We start from the raw sequence: 18,703 nt of genomic DNA, 5'->3' as shown, positions 1-18,703 counted from the left end.
TCTATTTTGAGTTCATTTTTGTGTATGGTGTTATAAAGTGTTCTAGTTTTATTCTTTTACAAGTGGTTGATCACTTTGTCCAGCACCACTTGTTAAAGAGATTGCCTTTAATCCATTGCATATTCTTGCCTCCTTTGTTGAAGATAAGGTGTCTACAGGTGTGTGGATTTATCTCTGGGCTTTCTATGTTGTTCCATCGATCTATATTTCTGTCTTTGTGCCAGTACCATACTGTCTTGATAACTGTGGCTTTGTAGTGGAGCCTGAAGTCAGGCAGGTTGATTCCTCCAGTTCCATTCTTTCTCAAGATTGCTTTGGCTATTCGAGGTTTTTTGTATTTTTGTACAGATTTTCTATGTATTCGTGCCACCTCTTCTTAATGTCTTCTGCTTCTATTAGGTCCAACTGTTTCTATCCTTCAGTGCCCATATTTGCATGAAATGTTCCTTTTGTATTTCTAATTTTCTTGAAAAGATCTTTAGTCTTTATCATTCTATTGCTTTCCTCTATTTCTTTGCATTGTTCACTTAAGGATGCTTTCTTATCTCTTCTTTCTATTTTTTCGAACTCTTCATTCAGGTGGAATAATGTAGATTCCATATTTAAGGTGCCCCTTACATGCATGGAGGCAGTTCCTTGATGGCTCAACATTTAAAGAATCTGCCTGCAGTGCAGGAAACATAGGAAATACTAGTTTGATTGCTGGTTTGTGAAGATTCTGTGGAGGAGGAAATGGAAATCCTCACCCTTATTCTTGCCTAGAAAATCTCATGGACAGAGGAGACTGGCGGGCTAAAATCCAAAGGATAGCAAAAGTCAGACACGACTGGGTGACTAAGCATGTAGCTAAAGCCATGGAATGTGTGCATCTGTAGATCAATAGTGTCCTATGAGTTCTTGCACAATTAAAATTATTTTTTGTAGTGTAATACTTGGCTGCCTGGTTGTATGGATATAAAACTCTTGATTTTCATTTTCCTTTCTTAACTTTTATGAAAATGCTCTTCTATTATTGCCTTGGTCTTTTAGTTTCTTTGGAGAATTCTAAAGTCCTATTTTCCCCTGCCTAGAGCTCTGAGGAACTTCCCATTACCTTTAGATTAGACATGTTTAACCTGTCTATTCTAAATATGCAACATGATGAGTCTCATAAAATATATATAGTTATGTCGTGACAGGCTGTGTCCAACTCTTGTGATCCCATGGAGGGTAGCCTGCCAAGCTTCTCTGTCCATGGTATTTCCCAGGCAAGAATACTGGAGTAAGTTTCCATTTCCTTCCCAGTACATCTATACAATTACTCTATAATCAAGATGTAGAATATTTTCATCATCCCAAATGTTCCTTCATGCCTTTTGAAGTCTCTCCATGTTCCATAACTACACTATTTCTTTTTTGGAGTGGAGGTGTGTGTTCAATGAGAATTGAACTTTTGAAGAAAAACAATAACTTTTTTAAAAAATATAAATTTATTTATTTTAATTGGAGGATAATTACTTTACAGTATTGTATTGATTTTGCCATACATCAACATGAATCTGTCACAGGTAACTTTTTCTTTTTCTTTTCAACATTCTTTTATTGATAAACATTTAAACAATCTGTAGTTTTCTCTATGAAAACATAAGTTGTATGGAAATTTTAGCTTATGGAAATGTCCACAACTATTTTTATAGAAGGTATACATAAAAAAAGAAGCATTAAAATGTTGAAAGTGAAAATAGCACCCCATTCACAAATTATGTCTAATTTTCATATAGGATTTCATTTCAGTAGAAACTAGTATTACCAATAGCCCCAAATTCTTGTGTTTGGTGATAAAGACTCAAGGCGCTCTCAAGTCCTTTTGATTTGAGACATAAGGTGTGTCCTCTGGATTGGATTGTAACTTTTACCTTTACATTTTATTCTGAAAATGGTAATTTTTTCAGCAAAGTTAAACATATAAATAACTAAACACCTAAAGTTAATCTTAATCTGATTGATAATTGTTTTAACACACACGTATGCCTGTGTAACTATTGCTGCTGCTGCTGCTAAGTCGCTTCAGTCATGCCCAACTCTGTGCGACCCAAGAGAGGGCAGCCCACCAGGCTCCTCCGTCCCTGGGATTCTCAAGGCAAGAACACTGGAGTGGGTTGCCATTTCCTTCTCCAATGCGTGAAAGTGAAAAGTGAAAGTGAAGTCGCTCAGGTAACTGCAAATGAAGCAGATTTTTGAACCCTAAACAGTGCAACTGGAGTATTTGTGTGAATGTACCATTGGGAAAATCTAACATGTTGTTTTTAATCAATGTTCTTCTCACCTTGTGGTTTTACACTGCTCATGGACAGGGTAAGTTGAAACAGATATGAACACTCAGCCCTCCTCCTAAATATAACTATCTACTTTCCTTTGTGTATTTTTGATTGAATAAACGGGTTAAAATAGTCTGCACTGTGAGGTAACCATAAGAATACCTTAATGGAAAAATGATCAGACATTCACCTAAAAGGGGAAAACAAAATGAATACTTTTCTATGTCATCTGAGTTCCAAAAAGTACCAAAAAGGTACTCTATGTAGATTATTGGGTCATGTGAATATGCTCATGAAAATGTGAATAGAAAATGTGTCACAGAAAAGTAGATTATAATTCCAGAATGTTTAGGAGAGTCTTACTTGTAATATGAGGAAACTTTGTAGAAAAATGGTTATTTTTACAATTTTACAGGTTCAAATATATTTTTCCAGGTTCAAATCTATTTTAAATATGTTCAGTTGACCTTATTGTGATTATAGTTTAATAAGTCTATTAAAGGTCATTAACATCACTGTTAATTTAAAAAAAAAACTAGCTTAGGTACCAGATATATTTTCTTTTTACAAAATGTGAAATACAGTCTTAATTTCAAGTGTAGTGCCAATACATTTAGAATTATTTTCAGAGAGAAATGTAAATGTTGACAACCTTAAAAAACTTGTCACTTTTATTTTTAAACTTATAAGTTCTTTTCATTAGTTATCTATTACATGTCAGGCTCAGTCTCTCAATTCATCCCTCTACTCTTGGGCCCCCTTGTATCTATACATCCATTCTCTATGCCTGTATCTCTATGTTTGCTTTTCAAATAAGTTCATCTGTCGCATTTTTCTAGCTTCCATATATAAGCAATATTATACAATATTTATTTTTCTCTTTCTGACTTTCTTCACTCTGTATGAAAGTCTCTAGGTCTATGCACATCTCTGCAAATTGCACAATTTCATTGCATTTTATGGCTGAGTAATATTTCATTGTGTATATGTACCACTTCTTCTGCATCTATTCTTCTGTTGATGGACATTTAGGTTGATTCCATGTCCTGGCAGTTGTGGGTAAAATAGATAACTAATGAGAACTTACTCTGTATCATAGGCAGCTCCACTCAATGCTCTCTGGTGACATAAATTGAAAGGAAATCCAAAAAAAGGGGAGATAAATATATATTTTCATATAACTGATTCATTTTGATGTACAAAAGAAGATAACCCAACATTTTAAAGCAACTCCAATAAAAATTAAAGAAAACAAAAATTAAATTATATAAATGTATTAATATAAGTAATTAAATCATATCAAAAGCAAAGATTTTACTCCAAACTATAAAACTTATATGTTCTTTATTATGATGTTTTTGTCTTTCATTTTCTTTAATAATCTATCTGTCTTCAAGTTTTTGTAAATGAAAACTCTAATGAATTTTATGATACCTCATGAAATTCAAGGTGTGAATAGAGTATGCATCACTCTGCATTATTCATCTGATAATTTGTTGCATGTTATTTTAGTCCATTAGGCAATTTTCTCCATGAACAACATTTACAACACAATAAAGCTCCTTGTCCAGTCCTTAGTGTTACAATAAAGAGCAGCTCAGGCCCCAGATCACATATAAGAAAGGCTGCATCACCATTATTCTTACTGAGGAGCATGCAGACATGAATTGTTTCTCCTGATTCTCAGGTATATGAGTGATGATTTATTCATCAACTAGAATAAGACTACAGACATATTTCCAAACAAGAGGAGAAAGACTATACAATATGAAAGAGAAATGTGAAACTTTGACAAATCTTCACCAGATATTCCAGTGCAACACTTGTCTTCTCATTAACAGCTGAACTCTTTCCAAAAGTGGTCTTAAAGCTAAATGTTCAAATATTTAAGCAAAGGTTTTTTTCATAATTTATGGGTGCACTTATGAAATTTTTAGCATGTAAAATAATTGTAATATCAGATTCAAGCCATTAAGTAAAACCCACGTCACCTAACACCTATTGTTGTAGATGCCTGCATGCTAAGTCATGTCAGTCATGTCTGATTCTTTGCCTCCCCATCGACTCTAGCCCACCAGGCTTCTCTGTCCATGGAATTTTCTAGGCAAGAATACTGGAGTGGGTTGCCATGTCCGCCTCCAGGTGATCATCCAAACCCAAGGATCGAATCTGCCTGTACTATGTCTCCTGCATTGGCAGGCGGGTTTGTTCTTTACCACTAGCACCAACTGGGATGCCCATTGTATTAGATACATAGTCCTAATTAACAAATTTTCTAGAGAACATATTGGCTTAAGACAATACACCTCCATATTCTTAGAGCTCCTGTGAGTCAGGAATAAGGAAAAGGTTTCATTGGCTAGCTATGTGTCACTCTATTTGGGGGGCAACTGGGTAATGACATGGGCTGCTGTCACCTGGATGCTCAGCTGGGCTGGAATCTTTGCTTCCAAGTTGGCTCACTCTCCTGACCACTGGAGCATCTCTGCAGCTTGCTTGAGAGACAGGTAGCTTTCCTCAGGGCCATTGACCCCAGACAGGGAGGAGGAAGCCTCCACAAAAAGCATAATTTCTTTTTTAATTTTTTTTAAATGATGGTGTTAGCAGTATTAAACAGATTTCAATCTACATAAGAATTATACTAAAGATATTTAAACTTGTTTAAGATGGATTTATGAAAATGGTGCTGTGTGCTTAGTCCCTCAATCATGTCCAACTCTTTGCGACCCTTTGGACTATAGCCCTCCAGACTCCTCTGTCCATGGAATTCTCCAGGCAAGATTACTGGAGTGGGTTGCCACTTCCTTCTGCAAGGGAATATGATTGACCCAGGGATCAAAGCTACAGCTCCTTTGTCTTCTGCATTACAGGTAAATTCTTTACCCACTGAGCCATAGGGGAAGCCCTATGAAAATGGCAGATCAACCCAAATATATTTATATCACAGAAAAGTTATCCCACAAGGGACCTTGTAAAGTTCTTGTAGACAAGATGAGGAAATTGGCCAGTTAAATAGTTCATCAGATATTCATAATTTCATTAAATAAGCTGATTATCAGATGCAGGATTTTGTTCTCAGGCCTGCTCCATTGCTGTTTTGTATCATCAACCAGTTTAATGGAGCAAAGAAGATGTGCCTGGAATGATCCTGAGGTACTGAAAGTGAACCCACATTAGGACAGGTTCATCACTCAGAAAGATGCCCATGTGTGAGGTTGGACTCAGTAATGTGATATTTGACTGTGATAATTATAAGATCCTGGGCCTGGATCATAGAAATACGCAGCACAAATACAGAAAGACTAGAAACACTTTTACAACTTAGTGAATAATTGATCTCAATTTTGAGATCAATCTGAGCCAACACTATGATGGACAGCCAAGCCTGCTCGTGAGACCAGAACTTGTATTGGTAGAAGTGTAAGAGGAGAATGAGGTTGTTCTGAGTCCTGACAGAGTCAGTGCCGCTCTGACCATAGTGGACTATGTATGTGCTTCAGTAAATGATCTGGTTAGAGAGACAAAGACAGATTCACATGTGACCAAATAAAAGAGAGGAGGGAAATAGCTCAGGGCAGTGATAGCAATGACGTTTACTTTTAATTATGCCCTCTTTGTGTACCTTTTGCAAGTGAGTCTCAGTGGATTATTTTACTGTATTCATGTTCTTTGAAGCATCAAAATAAGGTGAATACCTGTACTAGATCTGAACTCAGATAATAAGGACTGAAGTCTCTCTTCAATGTAATAACAAAGTTAGTTGAGTTCATTTCACTTGACTCCTGCAAATACAAACACTCAAGTTTGCCCAACATGGTATTATTGTTAAATACACATATCTTGACATACATGATGAAATTTGTAAAATTCAAGGATTAAGAGAAATTATTCTAATCTACAAAAAGTAGATTAAACAATAATGTTACTTCCCTGTGTGATTAGATCTATGAAAATTATTGTGGTTTAAGGGTTTGTCCAGTAGTCATGTATGGATGTGAGAGTTGGACTGTGAAGAAAGCTGAGCACTGAAGAATTGATGCTTTTGAACTGTGGTGTTGGAGAAGACTCTTGAGAGTCCCTTGGACTGCAAGGAGATCCAACCAGTCCACTCTAAAGGAGATCAGCTTGGGGTGTTCTTTGGAAGGAATGATGCTAAAGCTGAAACTCTAGTACTTTGGCCACCTCATGAGAAGAGTTGACTCACTGGAGAAGTCTCTGATGCTGGGAGGGATTGGGGGCAGGAGGAAAAGGGGACGACAGAGGATGAGATGGCTGGATGGCATCACCGACTCGATATATATAGAGAGACTCGATGGATGTGAGTTTGAGTGAACTCTGGGAGTTGGTGATGGACATGGAGGTCTGGTGTGCTGCAATTAATGGGGTTGCAAAGAGTCGGACATGACTGAGCAACTGAACTGAACTGAACTGAACTGATATATATATATATCACATGTTTCCAATAAACAGAAAATTAAAGAAGTGAATGTTAATTGGAAAAAAAACCAAAACACTGTTTTCTTTCTACATTGACTTGGACTGAGAAGAAGTGTCAGGATGTTGGTTTCTGATAAGAATGGAAAAGAAAGAAAAAGAAGTCAGATGAGCCACAAGATAAAATCTGTACTTTCATCTCTTGACTAAGATGCTAATTTAGTCAACCATGGTTAGCACTTTCCCACTTAAGGAGAATTCATTTAATAAGTCTGTATAGTTTTCTACCAAGTGAATCCACATACAAATTTTATATGATATGACTCACAAGACATAATTTGACCTTCAATATCAAGGACCTCTTTACATACTTCAATCATCTGAGTTTTCTGTAACTTTTCTTTTCCTAAAAACCATAATGTAGTGAGTGTAATTAACTGAACGAGAATGTAATTCATAGAGGTAATGTTAATTTCAAATTTGATTATATAATGAGGTAAAACATTATTTTTTTTATTCCAAGGGAAACATTGTAATTATCCAGTAATAAAACATGGATGGCTATATCATTCATACAGTGGATACTTTCCAGCTCATGTAAATCAACAGTTTCTCTATAACTCTGATCAGTATTTTGTGCCTCCTTCACAATATTCCTCAGATTACCTGACTTGCACAGCAGAAGGATGGTCTCCAGAAGAACCATGCCTCAGAAAGTAAACCTATTTAAATTTATAGGCATAAATCTTTGAAAGAGTGAAGAGACAAAAGTATACAACTGAGTTAAGTGTTGTGTAACAACAGTAAGGCCAAGGGGTGAGTTCTATGAAAAAAACCATGCAAATAGATTTTCCCTTTACTAGAGGCTTTTCATGTAAATCCTGTGAGATACAGACTTTATAAGAATATCTGCATCATTTATACATACTTTAATCATAACTAAAGAAAAATAATATGGAATGTTGATTTTCATTTGTAAAAAATCTGGTAGTAGCTTTCATTTTTATTGTTATGTATTATATTTGAATACTAGTGCATTCACCTTAAATTCTATAAGGTTAATCTTTAAGGTTCTATTTTAACAAATTTATGTTTTTTTCTATCATATTATTTTATGATCCTTAGGAGAAAGTATTTTCAATAATTTGAAAAATGGATATAACTCAAGTAGTGAAAAAAAGTTGTACAGGGTGAAACAGTAAGGGTTTGCTGCTATCATGGCTACAGTCTTCAAAATAATCAGAAAACAATGACCTGCACAGAGAGTGGCTGGTCTCCTCCTCCCAGATGCATCTGTGTCAGTGAGTAAACTGGGCTGAGATCCCATTTTCCACTCAAAAAGTTTATATCAAATTTTTGTTTTGCCAAAGACCAATTTAATTTTATTGTTTACAAGTGTCTATGAGTGTATCTATAGGCTTCTTGATAAGAATATAACAAAATACATGTATTGATAGACATTAGTCAAGAAAATAGAAAAAGATCCACAAAGAAGAAAGCTGTAATAACAGAGTGAGGTCAGAAAGATGGCAGGAATCTCACTGTCTCTCCTGATATAAACGCAGACTTTGACCATCATTTGTGGTGAAGAGGATCTTTGTGGGGGGTCCAGGAGTCTAGCAGAGACACGACAGCATGCTGCTAGAACACAAAGGTTTAATACAGGACGCATCACTGAGGGTTAGAGCAGTAGCCTCATTTAGCCCCTGAGGTGGCACTGCTTAGTGCAAAGACAGGTACCTCAACATAGGATTATACCTGTGGGGGAAATAAGAGCGTGTGAGCAAGTGCCACGTCCTCATCTTCCAGCCCTCTTCTTTCTCCCCTTATCTAGGACAATGGGGTCACCTATATGGCTGGGGGGTGGGGAGAGGCTAGAAGCACAGCATCCAGGGCTAGAATTCTTCAAGGGACATGAGTCCTACTGACCATGTGGAGACCCCACCAGGGAGCCCCAAACCATTGCAGACACTGTGCATGTGGTCCTGCTTACCCCTGGGCCCCTCATCTCAGCCACATCCCCCTCCCTAGGGCCAGCTCCCTGTGTAAGTCCCCACGGCGACATCTAGACTTTTGCAGATGGCCTGTGGGACATCTAGAAGCTAACCTGTCCCCGTGGGTCTGTGAGAAAGCACACAAATGTGAGCATTTGACATTGCCCCAGGGAAGCAGCCAGAAAACTGTCGGCACAGAGACTGTCTTTGCTGCATTGGTAGAAGCATATGGGCTTCAGAATTCTCTCCTAGGAGGAACTGAGTACATGGGACAGGTGTGTCCTTAAAAAAGGTCTGAAAAAGTCTCAAAATCCCTATCAGTGTGACAGTGTACTTCCCTCCCCAGGTCAGTCTGTAAAGACTGGAGGGAGTGACTGCTTCGTTAAAGGCAAACACAGCAACCTGAGACTTCAATGGACATAGACATCAAAGGACTAAAATGTCAACAGAGAAACACAATAGTTTTTCAGTTACTGAACCCCAAAAATGGATATGGACGATTTGTCTGATTAGCAATTCAAAGTAATTGCTTAAGAATTTCATTGAGATAGAAGAAAACAGTGGAGAAGGAAATGGCAACCCACTCCAGTATCCTTGCCTGAGAAATCCCATGGACACAGGACCCTGGACGGCTACAGTCTATTGATTCTCAAAAGAGTCAGACACAACAGTAGCTACTTAGCATGCACTCATGCATTCCTTTATATTTAGTGTAATTATTGATAGATAAGGATGTATTAATATTATTTTTTGTAACAGGATGTTTTAAGTTCCCTAATTCCTTTCCTCATGCGAAGAGTTGACTCATTGGAAAAGACTCTGATGCTGGGAGGGATTGGGGGAAGGAGGAGAAGGGGACAACAGAGGATGAGATGGCTGGATGGCATCACTGACTCTATGGACGTGAGTCTGAGTGAACTCCAGGAGTTGGTGATGGACAGGAGGGCTGTCGTGCTGTGATTCATGGGGTCGCAAAGAGTCAGACACGACTGGAGTGACTGAACTGAACTGAACTGAACTGAATTCCTTTCCTCAGACTGCTTGCCTTTGTGAATTCATGATTTTTGTTATAGTAGTGTAACAATACTACTATAACTTTATAGTAGTATGCATTTAATAAACTTCTCTTTACCAGTGTGAATCTAGTATGGATTCCTACTATGTTTACCATGAGATTTACATAAAGCATCTTTAAGAGAGAGCTGTGTGTTTTATGCTGATAATATATGAATACAATTCAGTTCAGTTCAGTCGCTCAGTCGTGTCCCACTCTTTGCGACCCCAGGAATCACAGCACGCCAGGACTCCCTGTCCATCGCCAACTCCTGGAGTTCACTCAGATTCACCTCCATAGAGTCAGAGAGGAGACTGGTACTTTAATTAGAAAAACAGCATCACAAAACTTCAAGGAACATGAACTCAAAGTATCATGACACCAACAAAGTATAAAAATCTTCAGTATTCACATCTGAAGATTGGAGATCTGTGATTTATCCAAGGAAGAATTCAAAATAGCTGTTTTAGATAACTCAGTGTGCTACAGAAAATACAGTACATCTCATGATGTAGTCTGCATATAAGTTAAATAAGCAGGGTGACAATATACAGCCTTGCTATACTCCTTTTCCTACTTGGAACCAGTCTGTTGCTCCATGTTCAGTTCTAACTGTTGTTTCCTGAATTTACTAAGGAGGCTTCATTTGGATCTAGGAATATTTCTCAGCAGAAACCTAGTGGGCCAGGAGAAAGTGGGATGACATATTTCAAGTGTTGAAAGAGAAAATTGCCAAAGAAGAATATTTGAAAATATCCTTCAGAAAAGAAAAGAATATAAAGACTTCACCTGACCAAAAAACACTGAGAAAATTGAACATAGCTACACCTTCCTTGAGGAGGGCATGGCAACCCACTCCAGTATTCTTGCCTGGAGAAGCTCATGGACAGAGAACCTGGTGGGTTGCCACCCATAGGGTCACAAAGAATCAGACACAGCTGAGGTAACTGAGCAGGCACACAGACCTTCCTTACTGAAACACTAAAAGGAATTATTCAAGCTTAAGTAAAATAATGCTAATTAATTCCATGAAAATATGTAGTACACTGGTAAATTTAAGTGCACATTCACACTCAGAACACTACAATACTTTGATATGGAATGTTAAACACTTAACTAAGAGTTAAAGTGCAAGAATATAGAAGTAACTATAGCTACAATTATCTTTTTAATTAAGTACACACTATAAAAAGAGGCAAATCATGACATCAAAAAGATAAAATGGAGAAGGGGAAAAGGAAGGAGATTTAATATATGGTTGTAGTGAAAGCAGAGAGTGAAAAAGTTGGCTTAAAGCTCAACATTCAGAAAACGAAGATCATGGCATCTGGTCCCATCACTTCATGGCAAATAGATGGGGAAACAGTGGAAACATGCTGTTTTTCTAATTAAAGTACCAGTCTCCTTTGGGTGTGAGGTAACTTCCTTCAACCCGACTAGAGACTCTGCAGCTATCTCAGATCTTCTATAGTGGCACCTGCTGACACTTCTCATCCCCATTTTGTCAGAATTTCTGTGCTTCATCTCTTGTCTAGATACATTAGTGCACCAGAAATAGTACTGACAGCCTGTCGTTTGTGTCCCCCAAAGTAGCACTACCTCTTAATCTTGTGTTCCTGTACTTGGTCACAGATTTAAGCCAAATTTCTGTGCAAACTCACTGGTGGTCTGTCAAAGGTTGCTCTTCCTCTGAGTCAGTTGTAACCACAGGGATCTGGCCACAGGGTGGAAGGGTGTGTGAATGAGGCAGACAGAGGTCCTCCTGTGAAAACCTGGACTTTCACAGAAGGATTAGCTCCATGCATGAATTTTTAAGATAGGTTTTCCAGAACTGCTAGAGTGCAGCTGAGAGGGAATTGAGATGGTTCATGAGCCACTGTAGGCATCACAGTCAAGAAAGAGCTCTTTCTGCTTTTTACCTCATGCATGGATGAGCGAGCCTCCTCCTGGGCCCCTGGCATATGGAATTTTGGGGTGGGTGGTTGTTTATTTTCAATTTATTTATTTTTAATTGAAGAATAATTACTTTACAGTATTATGTTGGGTTCTACAAAACATAAACAAGAATCAGCCATAGATTTACCCATGTCCCTTCCCACATGAACATCCCTCCCAGCTCCCTGCCCATCCCACCCTTCTAGGTTGTTACTGAGCTCTGGTTTGACTTCCCTGAGCCATACAGCAAAGTCCCGTTGCCTGTGTATTTTGGTCGCTCAGACAGTAAAGCGTCTGCCTACAATGTGGGAGACCTGGGTTTGATCCCTGGGTTGGGAAGATCCCTTGCAGAAGGAAATGGCAACCCACTCCAGTATTCATGCCTGGAAAATCCCATGGACCAAGGAGCCTGGTGGGCTACAGTCCATGGGGTTGCAGAGTCGGACACGACTGAGTGACTTCACTACTCACTACTAGTGTAAATTTGCATGCTAACCCTCTCCATACATCCCATCCTCTACTTCCTCCCTGGCAGCTGTGTCCATAAGTCTGTTCTCAGTGTCTGTGTCTCTATTGCTGCTGTGAAAATATGTTTATCATACAATATCTCTAGATTCCATGTATATGTGTTACTATACAATATTTGTTTTTCTCTTTCAGACTTACTTCACTCTGTATACTAGGCTCTATGTTCATCCACCTCTTTAGGACTGACTTAAGTGCATTCCTTTGTATGGCTGAGTAATATTCCATTGCATATATGTAGCACAGCTTCTTTATCTATTCATCTGTCAATGGACATCTATGTTGCTTCCATGTCCTAGTTGTTGTAAACGGAACTGAAGTGAACATAGGGGTACATGTGTCTTTTTCCATCTTGGTTTCTTCAGGGTATATACCTAGGAGTGGGGTTGGTGGGTCATACAGCGGTTTTATTCCTCATTTTGTAAGGACTCTTCATACTGTTCTTTATAGTGGCTGTATCAGTTTACATTTCCACCAACAAAGCAAGCGGCTTCCCTTTTCTCCACACCCTGTCCAGCATTTATTGTTTGTAGAATTGTTGATCATGGCCATTCTGACTGGTGTGAAGTGATATCTCATTGTAGTTTTGATTTGCATTTCTTTAATAGTGAGTGATGTTGAGCATCTATTAATTTGTTTATTAGCCATCAAAGGTCTTTGGACAAATGTCTGTTTAGGTCTTTTTCCCACTTTTTTATTGGGTTGTTTGTTTTTTGGTATTAATTTGTATGAGCTGCTTGCATCTTTTGGAAATTAATCTTTTGTCAGTTGTTTCATTTGCTGTTATTTTTTCCCATTCTGAGCATTGTCTTTTCACCTTATTAATAACTTCCTTTGCTGTGGATAAGCTTTTAAGTTTAATCATGACCCACTTGATTATCTTTTTTTTTTTTTGACTACTCTAGGAGGTGGGTCATAGATGATCTTGCTGTGATTTATGACATAAGGTGTTCTGCCTGTGTTTTCCATCCATTTTGAGTTTATCTTTGTGTATGGTGTTAGGAAGTAGTCTAATTTTCATTTTTTTAATTGTCAAGTTTTTTCAGCAGCACTTATAGAAGAGACTCTCTTTGCCCCATTGCATATTCTTGCTCCTTTTCAAACATAAGCTATCCATAGGTGTGTGGGTTTATTTCTGGGCTTTCTATCTTGTTCCGTTGGTCTCTATTTCCATTTTTTCCTGCCAGTACCATACTGTCTGGATGACTATAGCTTTGTAGTCAGTTCACAGTCAGGAAGGTTGATTCCTCTAGCTCTATTTTTCTTTCTCAAGATTGCTTTGGCTATTCAGGTCTTTTGTGTTTCCCTATGAATTGTGAGACTTTTTATTCTAGTTCTGTGAAAAAACAGCATTGGTAATTTGATACAGATGGCATTGAATCTGTAGATTATAATTGGTAGCATAGTCATTTTCACAATGTTGATTCTTCCAACCCCAGATGATGGAATAGCTCTCCATCTGTTTGTGTTGTCTTTGAGTTCTTTCCTCAGCGTCTTCTACTTTTCTGTATACAGCTCTTATTTCTCCTTAAGTAGGTTTATTCCTAGGAATTTTATTCTTTTTGTTGTAATGGTAAATAGGATTGATACCTTAATTTCTCTTTCTGATGTTTCATTGTTAGTACATAGGGATTCAAGTGATTTTTGTGCATTCATTTTGTATCCTGTCACTTTGCTGAATTCACTGATCACCTCTTGTAATTTTCTGATAGCGTCTTTTGGGTTTTCTATGTGTAGTATTGTCTGTGTGCAAACAATGAGAGTTTTCCTTCTTCTTTTCCAATCTGGATTCCTTTTATTTCTTTTTATCCTCTGCTGTAGCTAAGGCTTCCAAACAATGGTGACTAATAGTGGTGACAGTGGGCACCCTTGTCGTTTCCTGATCTTAGAGGGTATGCTTTCAGGTTTTCACCATTGAGAATGCTGTCTGCTCTGGTTTTCTCATATATAGCCTTTATTATGTTGAGGTAGTTTCCCTCTTTGCTCATTTTTTGAAGGGTATTTATCATAAATGGGTGTTGAAAATTTTCAGAATTTTTCTGTATTTATTTTGATTACCATATGAATTTATCTTGCAATTTGTTAATATGGTATATCACATGGATGGACTTGTGTATACTGAAGAATGGTTGCATCCCTGGAATAAACCCAACTTGATGGTTGCTATCATGCTGTGCTGCTGCTGCTGCTAAGTCGCTTCAGTCATGCCTGACTCTATGCCACCCCATAGATGGCAGCCTACCAGGCTCCCCTGTCCCTGGGATTCTCCAGGCAAGAACACTGCAGTGGGTCGCCATTTCCTTCTCCAACGCATGAAAGTGAAAATTGAAAGTGAAGTTTCTCAGTCGTGTCTGACTCTTAGCAATCCCATGGACTGAAGCCCACCAGGCTTCTCCATCCAAGGGATTTTCCAGGCAAGAGTACTGGATTGGAATGCCATTGCCTTCTCCATATCATGGTGTACTATCTTTTCAATGTATTTTTAATTCTGTTTGCTAGTGTTCTGTTGAGGATTTTTCCATATATTTTCATCAGTGATATTGGCCTGTAATTTTCTTTTTTGTGTTGTCTTTGTCTGGTTTTGGTATAAAGGTGATGATGGCCTTGTAGAATGAGTTTGGAAGAGCTCCTTCGTCTGCAGTTTTTTGAAAGAGTTTTGTAAGAATATTATTAGCTCTTCTCTAAATGTTTGAGAGAACTCACCTGTGAAGCCATCAGGCCCTGTGCTTTAATTTTTTGAGAATTTTTTTTATCACATTTTCGATTTCAGTGCATGTAGTTAGCTTGTTCATAATTTCAATTTCTTCCTGGTTCAGTCTTGGAGATTGAGCTTTTCTAAGAATATATCCATTTCTTTTGGGTTGTCCATTTTATTGGCACATAGTTGCTCATAATAGCTTCTTATGATCATTTGTATTTCTGTATTTCTGTTGTAACCTCTTCTTTCTCATTCCTAATATTATTGACTTGATTCTCCCATTTTTTCTTGATGCATTTGCCTAATTGTTTGTCAATTTTGTTTATCTCCTCAAAGAAGCAGCTTTTAGTTTTATTAGTCTTTACTGTTGTTCTTCCCTTCTTTTTCATTTATTTCTGCTCTGACCTTTAGCATTTCTTTCCTTCTACTAACTTTGGGTTTGTTTTTTGCCCTTTTTTATCGAGTTGTTTTAGGTGTAAATTAGTTCGTCTATTTGATGTTTTCCTTGTTTCTTCCTATAAACTTCCCTTTTAGAATTGCTTTGCTGCATCCCATAGGTTTTGAGTTGTTGTGTTTTCACACAAGGTTTGTATGGAACAGCAAGATTAAGTCCTCTCTGTCTCTTCCAATTTATCTTGAAACAGTAAATCACAGTTTCTGTTTATGAATTGATGAACACTCTTTCACTTCTGATGTGAAATGCAGACAAATTCTTTGGGCTGCTGTGTAAATAACTGGTAAAATTTATGTTTATGCAAATTTTATTCCTAATGATCAAAAAGACAAGGATGAAGGGACAACTGGGCTGCCCAGCCTGGGAGTCATGCTCTCGAAAGATAAGCCCCCAGAAATTCTGACTTAGAAGTCCAGAGTAACTTGTGCACAAGAAAGCCAGAGGGCTTTAAGAAACAGAGCTTCTGTTCTTTAAAGGCATACAAAAACCTCACATGTTCTGTGTCCCAGTAAAGAGGCATCAGTGGAAAAAAAGCTTGGGTTATACTAATTTGCTTATCTTCGTGAAACTTCTAGAGAGATAGGAGACGATTGGGATCATAGATAGTGGTGCCAGCCATCATGAGAGACAAGTGCCACTTTAGCTTTCTCTCTAACCCACACATACATAGCTTACCTAGCACCAAAGGCTAAACAACTCACCAGCATGAAAGCACTAACCCCAGACTCCACTGGGCTCCACAGCTGCTACACCTGCATCTCACCCTGCTCTTGGGTGTGATATCACCAGCTCAGGTATCCTTAGGCCCTGAAGCCAGCTCCATCAATACTTCATCCTGCCTATGAGTGAGCTGGCAGACATCACAAGGGGCAGAGTCTGGCAGCCAACAGGGGAGGAGGTGGGACCCTTTTTTACCCATGCACCCAAAGTAGTTGGCATTGACACAACAGAAGGGCACCCCTATAGCATCTACATCTGCAGCCCAGATCCTACAGAGGGGAGCATTCTGCTGGGTCCCATAGACTTCTGCATAAGACCACTTCTCTAAGATCAGGAATACACCTAACTGTTGGAAATAAACACAGAGTTAGTTAAAATCAGGAGACAGAGAAATGCATTCCAAATGAAGGAATAAGACAAAATCTCAGAAAAGTCGCTAAACAAAGTTAAGATAAGCAATCTACCCAAGAAAGCATGCAAGGTAATGACCATAAAGATGTTCAATGGAATCTAGAGAAGACTGGATGAAAACAGAATTTTAAGAATAAGAAAATATAAAGAATAACTAAACAGTGCTGTAGGATACAACAGCTGAAATGAAAAATACACTAAAAAAATCAATAGTAGATTAGAGGATCCAGAAGAATGGATCAGAGATCTGGAAGACAGGGTAGTAGAAACTTCCCAAATAGCATAGGAAAAAGAAAAATAAATTTTAAAAATGAGGCTAGGTTAACATACATCCGGGACAACATCACATGAAGTATCATTCTCATTATGGGGATCTAAAATAGAGAGAGACAGAGACTTATTTGAAGAAATAATAGCTAAACTTTTCTAGCCTGGGGAAGGAAACAGACATTCAGGTATCGAAACCAGACAATCCCAAAAAGAGATGAACATGAAGAGGTCCATACCAGGACACAGTATCATTTAATGGAAAAAATTAAAAATGTTCCAAAGTAAATGGCAACAGGATCATATTTATCAATAATTACCTTAAATGTAAATGGGTTGAATGCACCAACCAAAAGACAAAGACTTGCTGAACAGACACAAAAACAAGACCCCTATGTATTCTGTCTACAGAAGACCCACCTCAAACCAAGGGAAACATACAGACAGAAAGTGAAGGGCTGTAAAAGATATTTCATGCAAATGGAAACCAAAAGAAAGCAGGAGTAGCAATACTCATATCAGGTAAAATAGATTTTGAAATAAAGGCCATGAAAAGGGACAAAGAAAAACACTACCTAATGATCAAAGGATCAATCCAAGAAGTAGATAACACAATTATAAATATATATGCACCCAACATAGAGGCACCTCAATACCGAAGGCAAATGTTAACAAGTATGAAAGGGGGTATTAACAGTAACACAACAATAGTGGGAGACTTTAATACCCCACCCACACCTATGGTTAGATCAACTAACCAGAAAATTATCAAGGAAACACAAGCTTTAAATGATACAGTGGAACAGTTAGTCCTAATTAATATCTATTGGACATTTCACCTCCAAGCAATGAATTTCACCTTTTTTGCAAGTGAGGACAGAACATTCTCCAGGACAGATCACATCCTGATATAGCATAAATCTAGCATTAGTAAATTCAAAAAAATGGAAATCATTCCAAGAACCTTTTCTGATCACAATGCACTAATATTAGATGTCAACTGCAGGACAAAAACTATTAAAAATATCAACATATGGAGGCTAAATAACATGCTTCTGAAAAATCAAAAAATCACGGAAGAAATTAACAAGAAAATCAAAATATGCACAGAAACAAATGAAAACAAAAACACAACAGCCCCAAACTTATGGGATTCAATAAAAGTAGTACTAAGGTGAAGGTTCATAGCATTACATCTTACCTCAAGAAAGAAGAGAAAAGTTAAATGAATAATCTAATTTGGCACTTAAAGCAACTAGAAAAAGAAGAAATTAAGAACCCCAGTATTAGTAGAAGGAAATAAATCATAAAAATTAGGGCAGAAATAAATGAAAAAGAAACAAAGGAGACTATACCAAAAATCAGCAAAACTAAAAGCTGGCTCTTTGAGGCAATAAATAAAGGCGAGAAACCATTAGCCAGACTCATCAAGGAAAAAAAAAAAAAGAAAGAAAGAAGAAGAATCAAATCAACAAAATTAGAAATGAAAATGGAGAGATCATAACAGACAACACAGAAATAAAAAGGATAATAAGGGACTACTATTAGCAACTATATGCCAATAAAATCGACAACTTGGAAGAAATGGATGAATTCTTAGAAAAGTAGAATCTTCCAAAGCTGAAGCAGAAAGAAACACATGGTCTTAACAGACCCATCACAAGCACAGAAATAGAAAATGGAATAAAAAAACTTTCAGCAAACAAAATTCAAGGACCAGATGGCTTCACAGGTGAATTCTACCAAAATTTAGGGAAAAGCTATAACCTAGGTGGCAATAACACACAGAAGAATTGTACAAAAAAAGATCTTCATGACCAAGATAATCATGATGGTGTGATCACTCACCTAGAGTCAGACATCCTGGAATGTGAAGTCAGGTGGGCCTTAGAAAGCATCACTATGAAGAAAGCT

The 18,703-nt window shown here is 37.7% G+C and overlaps 1 protein-coding gene across 1 annotated transcript in view; it reads left to right on the top strand.

Annotated features, from left to right (window-relative positions):
* Positions 1–2,208: 2,208 nt before the first annotated feature.
* The window catches only part of LOC138416355 (complement factor H-related protein 3-like), a 35,765-nt gene continuing 19,270 nt past the window's right edge, over positions 2,209–18,703 (top strand). The window contains 4 exon segments of the mRNA XM_069545367.1: positions 2,209–2,334; positions 7,255–7,449; positions 7,863–7,907; positions 7,910–8,032. Coding sequence (XP_069401468.1) covers positions 2,277–2,334; positions 7,255–7,449; positions 7,863–7,907; positions 7,910–8,032 — 421 coding nt within the window. The 5' untranslated portion in view covers positions 2,209–2,276.

The sequence above is a fragment of the Ovis canadensis genome, chromosome 12 (assembly GCF_042477335.2).
Source record: "Ovis canadensis isolate MfBH-ARS-UI-01 breed Bighorn chromosome 12, ARS-UI_OviCan_v2, whole genome shotgun sequence".
NCBI classification, from domain to species: domain Eukaryota; kingdom Metazoa; phylum Chordata; class Mammalia; order Artiodactyla; family Bovidae; genus Ovis; species Ovis canadensis.
This window is presented reverse-complemented; position numbering and strand designations above follow the sequence as displayed.